Source organism: Ipomoea nil, unplaced genomic scaffold (assembly GCF_001879475.1).
Source record: "Ipomoea nil cultivar Tokyo-kokei standard unplaced genomic scaffold, Asagao_1.1 scaffold0418, whole genome shotgun sequence".
Classification (NCBI taxonomy): Eukaryota; Viridiplantae; Streptophyta; class Magnoliopsida; order Solanales; family Convolvulaceae; genus Ipomoea; species Ipomoea nil.
The window spans coordinates 2,174,671-2,190,347 of record NW_017616846.1 but is presented as its reverse complement, the minus strand read 5'-3'; the positions used below and the strand labels follow the sequence as shown (position 1 = coordinate 2,190,347).

At 33.0% G+C, this 15,677-nt stretch overlaps 2 protein-coding genes across 4 annotated transcripts; one reads left to right on the top strand and one right to left on the bottom strand.

Moving 5' to 3' along the window:
* Positions 1 to 105: 105 nt before the first annotated feature.
* LOC109172431 (rac-like GTP-binding protein RHO1) lies at positions 106 to 2,929 on the top strand. Of its 3 annotated transcripts, none has more exons than XM_019321584.1 (8): positions 106 to 186; positions 469 to 606; positions 1,087 to 1,174; positions 1,429 to 1,538; positions 1,642 to 1,705; positions 2,093 to 2,157; positions 2,256 to 2,321; positions 2,397 to 2,929. In XM_019321584.1, exons 2-8 carry the CDS (start codon positions 508 to 510, stop codon positions 2,496 to 2,498), a joined length of 594 nt encoding a protein of 197 aa, XP_019177129.1. In that variant the 5' UTR covers positions 106 to 186; positions 469 to 507; the 3' UTR covers positions 2,499 to 2,929. The 3 variants fall into 3 exon arrangements, with proteins under 3 accessions (XP_019177129.1, XP_019177128.1, XP_019177127.1); XM_019321583.1 differs by having other exon boundaries at positions 106 to 191; XM_019321582.1 differs by having other exon boundaries at positions 106 to 195.
* Positions 2,930 to 4,025: 1,096 nt separating this feature from the next.
* Positions 4,026 to 12,880, bottom strand: LOC109172678 (vacuolar protein sorting-associated protein 35A-like). Its single transcript, XM_019321894.1, has 22 exons — positions 12,649 to 12,880; positions 12,463 to 12,559; positions 12,226 to 12,349; positions 10,954 to 11,139; positions 10,380 to 10,467; positions 10,139 to 10,195; positions 9,964 to 10,053; positions 9,738 to 9,860; positions 9,377 to 9,451; positions 9,247 to 9,306; positions 7,893 to 8,009; positions 7,477 to 7,716; positions 7,326 to 7,391; positions 7,138 to 7,227; positions 6,815 to 6,904; positions 6,311 to 6,400; positions 5,977 to 6,045; positions 5,808 to 5,888; positions 5,585 to 5,692; positions 5,384 to 5,487; positions 5,107 to 5,220; positions 4,026 to 4,628 (listed from the first exon to the last, which is right to left on the bottom strand). Exons 1-22 carry the CDS (start codon positions 12,739 to 12,741, stop codon positions 4,418 to 4,420), a joined length of 2,373 nt encoding a protein of 790 aa, XP_019177439.1. The 5' UTR covers positions 12,742 to 12,880; the 3' UTR covers positions 4,026 to 4,417.
* Positions 12,881 to 15,677: the final 2,797 nt, after the last annotated feature.

Here is a 15,677-nt window from a genome sequence, read left to right as displayed (position 1 = left end):
AAGGAAAGTCTGTTAAAATAAAATGGAATAAAACATTAATTATGGTTTAATGATTTAGACCCACATATAAATAAGGCGAGAAAATCGTTCAAAAATAGGCAATCCATAAGAGTATAGTTTCGGCGGGCTAAGTCGTCCGGTAATTCAGCTGCGAACGATTCAACGGCAATATTTTCCGGCGAGAAGGTTACGTAAGTATGTATATGCATATTCTGTGCTGTAGTATCTAGATCTCTCTCTCAATTCACTCTATGCTTTTCGCTCTCTTTCATTTATACTCTCGTTCAGCAATTTCCCCATTTTTGTGTTCCCGTTTCCTTAATTTATGGAATTAGGGATAGCCGGATAGGATATCTTGTTCACTTTCCACTGTGCTCTTTCGTGCATCGCAATGCAATTGGAGAGGTTGTAGACGGATATATATACATTTGTATACGTATTTACACGTATATTTTGATTCGAATTCAGGTCTTCTGAAGACGTAGAAGAAGATCTGAGGCCTTCAGAATGAGCGCGTCCAGGTTTATCAAGTGTGTCACGGTGGGAGATGGTGCTGTTGGCAAGACTTGCCTCTTGATTTCCTACACCAGCAACACTTTCCCCACGGTTCGTCTTCCCGCGCACCCTCAAAATTTTTATTTTTTTTTAACCTCATGTCCATGAATTTATCTTTGCTTGGTGGTTGTGCAGTGGTAAAGTACTGGGGTGGGTTGGGAACTGGAGTGGGGAAGAAGTTCTGCTTACTTTTGCATTACAAACCGTGGGGTTTTTACATTTAATATCTTGATTTCAGTGACTTATTTGAAAAGAACATCTTTACTTTAATGAAATATGAGTATCATCTAATTGCTTAGCTCCAGATAATTGATTGTGGAAAAACATAGGTATACCTAATGCAGCTAACTTTTGGAAATGATTTTAATATTATGTTGAATTTTATGAAAGTTGTTGATCTGTTATGCACATATATGCTAAGTTACTGGTGTTCGAATATTTCATTGTGGAATTTTTTAAAGTATTGCATGGGAAGGATTCCTAATTGGATGCCAAATTGTAATTTCATCTTTCATTAATGATGTGCTACAGGATTACGTTCCAACTGTATTTGACAATTTCAGTGCCAACGTGGTTGTCAATGGGGCTACTGTGAACCTTGGGTTGTGGGATACTGCTGGTAACTATTTGAAATGCAATGCTTTTGATTCTATTTGAATTTAGTCTCTATTCCGTTCAATGAAGCCCTATGTAATCTATAATTCCTAATATTTGCCAAAGATATAAAAGTAGATTATTTTATCTATAGTCCTGATAATTCAATTAAATAGGTTCTACCAGATGGGAACTCTTGTGCCTATATCCTTAAACATTTATTATATCTACATGACTTGTATATATTAATATGGGCCTAAGTTTGTTATATATAAACAGGACAGGAGGATTATAACAGATTAAGACCACTGAGTTACCGTGGAGCTGATGTGTTCATTTTGGCATTTTCTCTCATTAGTAAGGCCAGCTATGAAAATGTTTCCAAAAAGGTGAGGAGTTAATTGCCATATAAAAATTTCTTTGTTCTTTTGTCTTCTTGTTTGTTTTTGGCTTATGTAAAATTTATCTTCGTTGTGATGAATCTCTTGCCAGTGGATCCCTGAGTTGAAACATTATGCTCCTGGTGTCCCAATAGTTCTTGTTGGAACAAAACTTGGTGAGAAATACGTTCTCCTCTATGTTCTTTATGGGTTTTAGATATTTTCTGTTTCAGATGTTAAGGTCATAAATCACTTCAGTTTAACTAGCTTGGTAGAGAAATTTCATCATGCCTGTGCCTTTGATCAAAGAAAGCTTTTCCTATTTCCCTTGTTTTATTCTTACTGCTAGAGTCTACTAATACTCTAGTATATGTATATCTATTTCACTGTACTTGATTGGTCCATGTATTGGTTTGATTGTGTGTGGGTATTTTTTAATCAGTTCACATATTTGCTATTAGCTGGAAGCATCATTGGACTTGCCTTGAGGCTTCTATGTCTCTGGCCTGAAATGAAGAATTGAATGCTTCTTATGGTTTATCATCTTACTCTATTGTACTCAGATCTTCGAGATGATAAGCAGTTCTTTGTAGACCATCCTGGTGCTGTGCCAATAACTACTGCTCAGGTAAGGGTCGGGATTTCTTTTCCATTCTAATTTGTATAGAATGGAGGAGAGTTGATGTACAGTATAGTCTTGCCCTTTAAATGTTTTTTTGCGTGAAGGGGGAGGAACTGAGGAAATTGATTGATGCGCCTGCCTACATTGAATGTAGTTCAAAGTCACAGCAGGTCTGCATCTTTTAGCCTTGTATTTTCAGCGAAGAAGATGTTATGGATTATCATTGCGGGTATTTGTTGTTACAGAATGTGAAATCTGTGTTTGATGCTGCCATTAAAGTTGTGCTGGCGCCACCCAAGGCGAAGAAAAAGAAGGGAAAAACTCAGAAGGCGTGCTCCATTTTGTGAATGACATAAATAGTTCCATTTCAGGGATTCCACTTACTACTGCCATTCTCTTTGTATCCCTCCTTCATTTCCATTTCTCTTTCCTTTTGTTTCATCGAGGATGGATCGGAGGTCCTCTCACCGCATGTCAGATGACGCTACTAATGATCCTAAGTGTCAAGGGTGGCTGCTGAGTGCTGCTGGCTGGCTGGCTAGGTTTATCCATGTTGCCTCTTGTAGGCCACTCAATTGTGCCCTCTCCATTTTGATTTGCTTTATGATTCAATGACACAAAACATTTAGGGAAACAAAACAAATATGCCCGCAGCGATGTTGCCTTTTATATTTGTTGCTTTCTATTCTAAATTTGTCAAGTTCATTTTATAGTCAATTTGTAGGTGGTTGCTTATCTAAACTTTTTAGCTAAATGCTTCATTAACCTTTCCATCACCCATCTCTATTGTTCTGTTTTTCTATTCTTTTTTTTCTTCTCATTGATTGATGGAGCAAACAATTTTTTATTATTTTTTTTTTTTGGGATTTTTTTGATGCTAGACCAAGTTAATCTCAATACATGGATAAGTAATGATACGACATGACATTAAACAATGTTTTTATTATCAAAAGAGTTAATTTTACTTTTAGGGTGTGAAAAATAACTGAAAAGATAAATTTACATTTAAATTTTTAAAATAATAACTTAAAAAGATAAATATTTCTGATCGTCGTGGATCATCCACTCATCATATTTTATTTTATATTTTTGTATGATACTAGAAGAAACTGTGGTCACCATTGAATGTGAAAGTAAACAAAGCATGATAATGAATGAAACAACTACATTAGTAACGATATTCATCTCTTTTAACTTATTTGTAATGATTTAAAGTTTTCAAAAAAATAAAATTTAAATATGTTAATTACAAGTTTTAAAGAAATAAGTTGAACTTAAATTTGTGTGTGTGGTTAGTTTGTAGCTACTACTCTTTCCGTCCCATTTTATGTGTCTATTTTTAATTCAATTTTGTATTTATTGAACTTACTTAAATTTGTGTCTGGTTCGATTAATAAGGTTTGACTAAAGTTATTTTTAATCTAATTATATTACCACAAATACCACACAAAATCAATTCTTTACAAATTACATAATCGTTAATCCATGAACCATGACCGAGTTGCTTTTATACTATTGTCTCTTTTTTCAACTTTCATGGGGGTGAAAGCTGTGTACTAGTTGAGTTTCGAGATAGGTTGATGAAAATATTTTACAAAATTTGCACATTAAATAAATACAGAAAAAAGCTTCAGGTTCTCCAAATAAATTCAGCTTCAATCTTGAAAAACAGTTAGAGATTCAAGTTTCGTGTAACATTAGAAATTTGTTTCAATATTTGATTGTAAGAATGTTTTATCATTCCATCGATCTTATTGTAAACTTTTCATCGTATGATTAATGAATTAGCTCTTTTATTTCAAAAATAATAATAAATACTGAATAATTGTTAACCTTCTAAAAAGTTCTAGAGAGAAAATACCCTTTATAGAACATCAATTAATCGTTCCCTTTTCGTAACACAATTTATACCATCATCACAATCAGAGTGTACATTGCAAAACTTTGTACTATATTTCAATGTCAGAATATCAGAGTTCCAAGTCTAATCTTTAAAAGAGAAAAAAAGATAGAGAAGAACCTAATACAATGTTCAACACCTTCCCTAGGGAAATTTAATGAAGTATACAGAACCTTACAAAAAAATCAGGAATTCTCGACCACACTCACTCGTATACAACACCAAAGACGTGTTGAGATGCTGCTGCATTTGATTCGTTTTGTCATTGAATAACACGAGACCTATCTCCACCGTTGCAGTACAAGAACAGCACTTATCTGACCCAAAAGTGCACATTGTGGATGGATGGAGATCAAACAATCTAAATTACGACTTGATTGCCTCGTATTTCTCACCAACAGCTCCGCCTTTATCCTTCTGGAACTGGATATATCGCAGTGTGCTTGCAAAGAAAGCATCTGCAGCCGGATCTGATGTTGTATTGTCACTATGCATTTCGGTTGTAATTAGTTCATTCAGGCTCTGGATTGAAGCCACAGTAACCTCCGAAACCCCCTTCTCAAAGAAATACAGATACCTAAATATCAAACATGGATGGATAACCCCACTTCAGTCATGAATAATTTGGAAATTATAAAAAAGTTATTAACCATAAATAAAGAATCTGAGAAAATTTCAATTTTGGTCACATAACTATAGGGGCATTGTTAATTTCAACACCTGACTTTTAAAAATGTCAATTTAGTCCATTGACTATGTAATTTTTGTCACTCCGGCCAAATTGACGGTCAAATTTGGCCGGAAAAATTTAATCCAACATTTAGTCTAGAAAGGATCAAAAGACGATTTTGCCCCTTAGATTATAGACTAAATGTTTGATTAAATTTTTCCGGCCAAATTTGACCGTCAATTCGGCCGGAGTGACCAAAATTGACACAAATTACATAGTCAAGGTACTAAATTGACACTTTTAAAAGTCAGGTGCTAAAATTAACAATGCCCCTATAGTCATGTGACCAAAATTGAAATTTTCTCTAAAGAATCTATTCTCATACTTGTTCAGAATTTCTATGAAAAGTATGACTGATCCACTGCTGCCTCGGGTTACACTGGACATTTGTTGAGCAGCATTTGCAATCCTTAAGGCACGCTTCAAGCAAAGCAAGACCCTAGGGTAAAGAGAACAGGAAAATTTTCAGAAATTGGACCAAAAAAAAAGGTGAGAGGTCTCTATAGATAATAAGTTTAAAACTCAGGTACAGAACATTTACCAAGTTTCCAGTTTGGACAACAAAAAATTAATACTCGAGTATTATATGGTAGGTTACCCACCTCTCTCCATCTTTGATGTTATCCTGATCTTCGACCCAGAAGAGATGTGAACAAGCATAGACAGCTCTACACTGATCAGGTTTCTTCAAAAGCTTTGCAGAATACTAGGTAGTTGGAAAATAAGAGGTAAGATGTCCTGAGTTTCTAATACATTATTATACACTAAAGCTTGAAAATTCACAAGAAATATAAAATCTTTACCCCAGTGGCCTTATGCGTTAATGCATCCCTGTTCTCAATACCAAACACATGCATTCTCTGAAGAGTCCCTATTATTAAGTGTATAGCAGTCACCTGAGCTCTAGAGTCCTATCAAAATATCCAAATTCAAATTTAACTGCACATAAAAATCCGAACAAACACCAGGAATAAAGGAAAAAAAAAAAAGAAGCAACTAAATAGAACACAATAAATTGCTAATTACCGAAATTTCTTCTTCATATAATATATAGGCTTGGGTAAAAAATTCATAGGCCACAGGTTCTAGATCACAGTCATTGGCAGCCTGAGATCATACAAGAATGAAAATTGCAGGTCAAGAGAAGAAGTCATTTAGTCTTCCACAAGCTTAAAGGCTAAAGTCAAATACTAACCTCAGCACACTGCAAATACAACCGCAGTGCTAGTTCAGCCGCAGGAACATTTGACAGAACTTCAATTGTCTGAAACGAAATAGAAAAGATACTCCAGAATTTTAAGAGCTTAAAAGTATATGGACATATGCATTGCAGCATTGATATACATATTAAATTGAATCAAGAACAACTAAAGGATGGAAGAATGCAATGGGAAGAAAACAAGATGGTTCTTTAACATTTTTTAAGGCCAAGCGGCAGGGGGAAATGCTCTACATAAAAATATTTGAACAGATAACGACGAAGTGTATGATTTTGATACTAACTATTAAAGCTCCAATCAGCTGAATACCTGATTTAATATCTGAAATATTTTCTTTGGTGTAGCAGGCACCTCCTCGTCAGCACCATTATCATCTTGACTTTGCAATTGCCGAACCAACTTGATTAGCAGCAACAAGAAAAGGTCAAGTTTTCAACATCAATGACAAACATCTCTTCTTTTTATTTGGGGAGGGGTATGGGTGTGTGCATCCTTTGTAAGTTACTGCAGTCTAGTATTACCGATATCCTTCGGCTATTATTTGTTCTCCATGTTACAAAGTATTATTTAGATAAACAGGGAGCATAACCACATACAAATGTTTAACCTCAACATTTTTTGGAAGACCATTTGCTATAACAGTAAAACCATCTTTTCAAATATTTGGAGTGCATTTCTTCTTGAAAATGAGCAAATGTAGAATCAGTGAGTGAACGTATATAGCCCATTCTTTTATGTTTAAAATAATGAAATTCACAGGGTTAGTTCCATTCATCATGGAATATTAGAATAGGGATAAAAACAGAGCCAAACCTTCAGTGCATTAAAAACAAGGGGAGGGACAGTGAAGGGAATTCTCTTTGGTCCTCCAGTCAAAACATGCTTCTTCACAGTGCAAATGATCTGGCAACCCAACCAACAAAGTGTCAAAAATGTAAAGCTGTCATGTTATTTATTTGTTAAAAAGTTTATCAATTTCTTGTTTTTAATGCATTATACAAGCGATCTTAACATGACATATATTACAGAGTATCAGATCCTAATCAATCATAAAAGTAACTCTTGCAAAAAATAAAAATAAAAAGTGCACCTGTAGTATATACAGAATACACACACATAATGAGAGATCTTATCACCTCTAACATTTTCTCTGGATCATCATTGTGGAGCATCTGAATAAGTCTTGCAACAGAATTTTGCTCCTCTTGAAAATCTTCCTCGTCAAGCTGAAATATTTCAGGCAAAAAATTAAGGCACATATGATATCTCCAATAATTCATTTTAGATATTAAATAATTGGCGAGTGAAAAGCAACTTGAATCACCTCATCATTAAGAGTCTCATCTAAATCTCTAATAAGCCCTTTCATTAATCCAAAAAGTGCTTCAACCTTGCAACAACAATAATTTCAAGTCATAAAGGAGCATACATCAAAGTAGTTCTTTCTTTATTTTTAATTATTCATAGAATCATACCTTTTCAGCAGTTGAAATGCTAGTCTTGTTTTTCATAATATTTTGAACTATAATATTAGCCATCTCTTTGTTTGTTGCATCATCAAGGTACTCCATAACACGAGGATAATTAGAAAGCTTTAGCGCAGTATCTATATCCTTGTACTTTTCCAATGGAGCACTGAGAAGGGCAACAATCTGTTTTGTTGCTTTGGTATCCTTAAGCTTCCCTTTTCCTGAAAGTTTCTTCTCACAGGCACCCTGTGAGTGAGAAATGAATCTGATGAGTACACATTTTACATTAGCAATATATATATATATATATACACACACACACACACACACACACACACACACCCCATATCAAAGAGCCTAAATCAAGATGTTACTAAAGTAGGTATTTCATTAGTTATTAAAATAACAAGCAGCTAGCCTACCAGTATTTGATCCACATAGTCAAGTCGATCAGGGTGGACATGAAGAGTGAATGTCAAAAGAGATGCATATAAAGTCACAACTGCAGCAACAGGCATGTCATCTTGTGCCTCTATCACCTGCATAAAAAGAAAGTTTAAGTTACTCAAAGAAAGCACTCTAAATCAACATTGTATCCTTCATTTAGTGAAGAAGTGGAAGTACTGGTCACTGTCATTGTGATTTGTGACTAAACAAATGAAATCATAATAGTTATAGTATTACTAAATTGACTTAATTGAGTTAAGGAAGGTTGCCTAAACTTGAGTTTAGGAAGCTTAGTAGTGTATGGTAGTTGCGTTGTTAGGAAACTAAGGAATTCCCAATCTAATTACCCTATCATGTACGCTCCTAAAGTATAATTACCCCTTACAATTGTATTCTCTGAATATTCAAGTTTTATTATTCATAACTTAGTCTCTCTCTCTCTCTCTCTCTCTCTCACACACACACAGACACACACACACACATATTTTCCTTTGTTAAGAAAAGATATACTCTAGTACCTAACTTGAAGTGAAAAACGGATACCAGAATTGCAATACATAAATAATGATCAGTCAAAAGCATCGGTTCAATCAGTGATCAATAAAGCAAAGGTATTAAAATATCCACGGCCTTAGATTAGCAGGATATGTGCAATGTCATCTTTATTTTTAGACAAATAGTATCCAGGGTTTGAACCCATGAATTAGTGGTGTAAATATAGTAAGTACTTGGCCACTAAACCAAAGTACCAAACTTAACAGTTATGAAGACATAGGTGAGCCAAAAAACAAAAATGAGAATAGTCATAGAGCAAATGATGAAGCATAGAGTGTACCAAGATCATCTAAGGTGGAAAGTCCATTGCTTGAATGATTGCAATGTTATTATATTTGTATATCAGGTATAACTAATCAAACATAAAGAACTTTTCTGACTTGCAGCTTTCAAATGTGTGATTATTCAGGCCTAGCAGGTATGACATAACCAACTTCCAGCATATAACAGAAGATAGCTTCCCATGAAATTCCTTTCCCAACTAGGAAACTATATTCTTAATCAAAGCAACCTTTTAACCTCATATTGGCTTTGCAAGTCTTAAACAGAAGCACTGAAAGAAAGATAATGAAGTTTATTTAATTTACACTTTCCCTTCTTTAAGTGTATTTTGTTTAATCGGGGTCCAGAATGAGTTGATATTTCTACTTCATCACTTCCAAAATAGAGAAAGTGAAATGTCCATGCAAATATGAAAAAGATTTTCCTAAAACTTTTACCCGCATTGACAATAAATTTTAAGTTATGTCCTTGCAGCACACCAAGTAGATTTACCTTGCCAATGGCATTGTTGAGTTTTGCAAAAGCTTCCACTCGGAAAAACTCAGGTAAGACCTGTGGATGGATCAATTTAGTTTAAGCATGTATAATATCTTATTCCTGAAGCCTTTTTGAAACAACTTACTTCTGCACTAGAAGCAGCATAATTTGAGAGCCTTTCCATCAGGCCAGAAAGCACTGTCTTAATGTCGACCAACGGCTGGAGATACAAATGAGATTCAGAGATAGTTTCATGTCATTCAGAGGGAAATTGTAAATATTGATATCACAAGTGGATAAGCATCATGGCCAAACATCATAACACGTAGAAAACGCATTGTTAATTTTTCATTTTCTTGAATCATGTGTTTACTTACGTAAGGTCTGACAGCTCCACTTGATGTCCTTACAATTATTTCTCTTTAAATACAACTTTATTGCATGAACCATCAATGAAAAGATGTTTATTCATCATACAACCACTACAGAAGGAAAATACAGTTCACCTGAAGCTGGGGGCAAGCTCCCAATAATGTTTCAAGAGTTTGTAAGTGATACTCATCGGGGAAGACTTGAATTATGCAATCCATCAAATAGCATTGGGCAAGATCATCTTTACAGTTGACAACCTATGAGAAAGAATCAAGGTGGATTTTCCACAATAATTTGGTTAGGTTGTTATTATTTTATGTTTTTATAGAAGTAAAACAAAACAAAAGACCAAAATTTTACCTGCTCCAAGACTCTAGGAAGCACAATTTCTTTATACATGTCAAGGTCAACACCCTCAATCTGACCAAGAACATGTAGGTTCTTGCCAACCTAACAAAACAGAGTAAAGCCTTCAATAAGTGTACTGTTGTATTGATTAATGGAACTAATATTACAATTCAAAGTTACTGCTTACAAGATCACGAAGCTCACTTCTTTCCTTTTCTCGCTTCTCCTTATCCCTAGCGGGACCCTGCAGATTAGAAAGCATATAGTTGCAAGACTCAATCTATGAATAGATCAAAGACCATAACCATTTAGAAACTTAAAACACTGGCATGACCATGGACATGACCAGATGACATGTGAGCCATGTGGTGTCTATGCATGTAAAACTATGAGAACAGGGAAGAGCATCCCCAGAAGTTTAAACCAACCTGATGTTGCATGCGAACCCAAAGTTTGTTCATTTCTGTGAAATTTTGAAGCACAAACTCTACAGCATCCATGACAGTGTCTGCATCCCTGCAGGAAAATGGTATTTAAGTGTCTCCCAAAAGATACACTCGTGCGTGTAAATGATTTGAACACAACTTGTAACTATGGACAAATTGAGAAAAGAGTCGAAGACAAATAATGTACACATCTTAGCTTTTCCATTAGAAAGGTGAAGCTTCCAGATCTGACATGATATTTTCTATTTAGAGCAGTTTATTGCAATCCAATATTCCAATGGAAAAGATTTGTAACCATGTCGTATCTGGAAGCTGCCACAGTTATTTAACCCTAACTAACAAAGGTTTCTGCACTGATATAACTCAATGCTCTTAGACATCTTTCAGTAATCTACCATAGTTAAAAGTTCTGTCAATCCAAAAAAAAGGGGGGGAAATGATTGAAGTGAGAATGCAATTATGTTAATCAATATTTTATTCACCAACTCCTCTCCAAAATGTTCTAAGGAAAAACTTAAAGAAATCCAATACAAAGTGAGCCGATAGATGCTCTTACCCTTCATACTCGGATCCAAGATCAGGCAATTTATCCCTACTGACTTGAGAAAGGTAACTCCTTAGGAAGAGTCCACGTAATGGATGTTGTATACCACGGCACATTTCAACAAGATCTTTAAGAATGTCTTTGGCAGGAGCTTCCTTTGATTTGATGTAAACGGACCCAACTGTGCAAAGTAAATACCTAAGCAGAAAAGAGTTGCCAGCTTAGAAAATTTATGCATCTAGTCCCATACAAGCCTTTTGGATAAGTAAATATATTTTCTCCTAGGGATGGATAACATTGGAACAAATTTCCTGAGAACATGTTCACACATAAGTTAGGTGCATATGAATTTATAAAATGTAGTGCCTCTGTCAACATGTTGCCACAATGTGCTTTGATGCAATCTTAAGTCAGCAAATTTACACTCCTATTTTTAAAACACTGGGCAACAACGATATGCATTCCTTTCTTACAATGCACATCCAAACTGTAGTAAAATCATATTAGTAAATGCAAGAAATATCTTTAGTTACACCTGAGCATGAATTTTCAATTATCAGTTAGAATTGTCTAATAAAATGGTAAACTAATTTTATATTAACTTTTGACATAAGAAAATTAAGAAACAAAGTGGCTCTATCACCATGTTTTGACAATCACTTTAGCGCTTGCAAATCCTATGTCTCGAAAAGTAAGAAACTTTTTAAAACATTCATATTTAGTAATTAGTCTTGCACATCAATGTCTTAGTAAATCATGTTAGTGAATGCATTTGATGTCTTTGGCTATACTCGGTTCCTTCCTCTAGATAATAAGAATAAATTAGACTCAGCCGTACACTTCCGATTTGTAATATCCAGTGCCATAGACTCCAAAGCCGTTCTCAACACAATGCTAACCACCAGGAACCAATTCAGAGTTCTCAAATTTTAAATTAACAGAGTGCATATCTGGCTGTCCCAGTTTGTTTGTGCATCTAGTATATCAGTGGGACTCAACTTCATTTCCTAGTCTTCACTGGAGGAGGACATTTCCGAGTCTATCAGTTAATTAAGACTTGTACTCAACTTTGCCAAAATACATCTCTTTTGTAGAACTCAAACTTAAAGAATTAACAATATAAACTTTCTAGGAGAAGCCAAAAAATTTACTAATGATAGAAAGCCTCAAGCCCTCAGCATGAAAACATCTAACCGGATTTCAGTTTTAAAGTTACTAATGAAAGAGTTCAGAGTTGCAATGCAGGAGGACAATAACTGAAAGCAATTGTTGATTGCAACTCACAATCTAGGCAAAATGTTTCCAGCATGCTGGACAAGCTCATACAACTCGACAATGGAACACCCGCGCGTCGTTTCCTCCCTGAAGAAAATCTCCAGCCTCCGCAATTCATCAAAAGCTCTCATATCTAAACCAAGCTCAAATTTATCAGAACTTCCATATTTGAAATTGAAGAACACAACTAAGATCAAATTGATCACTAAAGCAATAAGCAGTAATCAGATCAGTCAGCAAGCATACACAGTTCATAGTATTTGTGCGGCGAGAGTTTCGAAGTTCGAAGCTCCGACAGCATCTGAGCGGAATACTTCAATGCATCCTTCAGATTGTTTGAATCCTGGAAGCAAATCGTCAAAATTAGGTCTTAAAAAGTAAATTCAGGATATAAGAAATCCTGGAGCGTATAATTTGGGGTAGGAAAAGTACGAGTGCGCGATGCATGTAGAAGGCGTTCTGTTGAAGGCCCGTAATCCCGGCGGCGAGCCATTTGTCTTCGTCTTCTACCCCGCCGGTGATCATCGTACTACTGGTCTTCTCCTTCTCCACAGTTATGAATTTGGGTTTTGCACCTTTTCGCTTTTGTTTTGGTTCTTGACTTAGGCTGATTCGGACTTCGGAGTTACCGCTGTAGTCTGCAATTACCGGTCGGGTCAGCTTCGTACCATTCCGGATCGGACTCCCGAGTAACCCCACCCATTTTTATTTTTAGCTACTCCTTATTGAAAAAATTTACCGCAACATTTTCTAATTTGTAGCAATCTAATTTTACTTTTAAATTTGTAACTAGTATTTGCGCCCGTGCGATGCACGGAATGGATTTGTTGTAATATATTAAGAATATTTGGATCGATATATAATTATTTAAATTAGAACATCAAATATTATATAGTGCAATTGAAGGTATGGTTTGAATCATTTATGTGTTTTTATGTTATTAATTGCTCAAATTAATAGCTAATATGTAGATGTACGCATGTGGTGCTGTAACTTTGAAGATTTTATTTATCATTGTTCAGTACTTTTATAAATTAGTCAAATGTGCTCGTTCTCTAGCAACTCAGTTATAAAAATGAATTGATATCCTAATTTATTTGTATGGAAAATATATTTTGTCTAGATATATAGCAATTTTGCCATTTAAAAAAACATAATATCACATATTGTATTTACATACTATTGAAACCTCTTTGTAGACAACATTGGTAGTAACAACACAATCTTGTCTATCTTCGTCTAGAGCTAACACCTTTAGTCCAAAAGGATGAGTGACTCGGGTGGAAATATATAATGGTAGAATTTCAGTCAATTAGTGATCATTTTATATTTTCAGTCAATTAGTAATATCAGATTTATTTTTAGCCAATTATTCTTTTTTATTTTAGTCAGTTAGTCAATTAGAATATTAGATGCATTGATATTTTTACCTATCCGAACCATTTTTAATTGATGATGTAGAATATTTTTATTGAAATATTTCCGTTCCATTTTTAGTTTATCTTTACTATTGTTTAAAATATGTCTTTACTATTGATGATGTAGAATATTATTATTAGAAATATTTCCTTTCCATTTTTTATTTACTTTTACTTAATGATGTAGAATATTATTATTGAAATATTTTCGTTTCATTTTTAATTTTTGTTCCATTGCTTAAAATTGTGAAAGATTTATGATATAATTGTGATTTGATTTATTCTACTATGTAATATTATTGTGAAAAATTAAAATTCAATAATCTGACAATTTTCTTTTCCATTTTAGTCAATTATAGATCATTTTTTATTTTTAGTCAATTATTAATATTCATTTCCTTTTCCAATTAATCTAATTTCTGTTTCTTTTTTCATTTTTAATTTTCAATCAATTATTAATATTTATTTATTTTTCTATTTACCTAATTTTTGTTCCATTTTTAATTGATGATGATGTAGAGAATTATTGTGAAATATTTATGTTCCTTTTTTAATTTACATTTACTATTTACTATTGTTTGAGCGGGAAATCAAGTAAATAGAATTTTGTTTTTAATTATATTATAGATTTTTCAGCAATCCAAACACTCCTTAGTATCCCATCAAAAAATGGATAAAGAAAAGTCATTTCATTAAGGAAATTAAAACTAATTAAATTAAATATAATCATGCTATATTTATTTGTAACTGTATATTAATTTCATTTTGAAATCATTGGTTCACATATTGGAATTATTTATTTTTTCTTTAATTACTATAAACAGAAATGATACTGTACTAATTAATTTATGATATTTATCAAATTATATTTTTAAAAAATATAAGATTTACACATGTTATGAGGGATTAAAAAATATTTTAAAATTATTTTTTATTAGTAAGTATTTATTTTTTTAAAATAGTTTCCGGCGGCCCACACACTCCCTTAGTCTCCCATAAAAATTTGATAAAGAAAATTCACTTCATTAAGAAAGTAAAACTAATTTAAGTACATCTAATAATGCTATATTTATTTGTAACTGTATATTAATTTTATTTTGAAATCATTGATTTACATATTTGAATTATTTATTTTTCTTTAATTATTATAAACAGAAATGATATTGTACTAATTAATTTATGATATTTATCAAATTGTATTTTTTAAAAACATAATATTTTACCGGCAATTTATATCGGGCACCAGGACGCGCATTGCATTTTGCGCCCTGATGCAATACATAATTGTATAAAAAAAATACACATAATTGTATAAACATATACACATAATTGTATAAATAAATACACATAACTGTATAAAAAATACACATAATTATATAAATAAATACACATAATGATATAAACAAATACACATAATCACTTCAACCCCCTTCCACGCACGTCGTTTTGGGATGCGCAGGACGCACAGTGCTGCGCGCGCCATGGTGCAGGGTATAACGATTGTGTTTTACCGGTGCGTTGCACGGAATTTTTTTTTTTTATATATAAAAATAGAAAACAATTTAATACATTATAATGTACAATATAATAATATAGTTGGACTTTTATATATTTGGTCAAGTATCTATTTTCATAACATACAAAATTTATTTAAAAAATTCACATAAATTTAAATTTTGTATGGTTAATATAATCTCTAATTATGTACATATTTAGATAAATTTATTGAAAAAATTCACATAATTAAGTTGATTTATTCCTAATTGTATTTAATATATATTATAATTCTAAAAATATGAATACTATCTAAGAGAATTATACTTAGAAATTAATAAAAAAAAAATATAAATTCTAAATTTTGTATGAATAAATTTAAACTCTAATCGGACGCATTTCCTTATATGATTGTATAATACATTGTATATACACATAATATTTATTAATATGTATATAGAAAAATTCTATATAATATAATTTCATTAATTATAATTTATATTGATAGATTTATAATTAAAAAATTACATTTAAAAATTTAAAATGTAG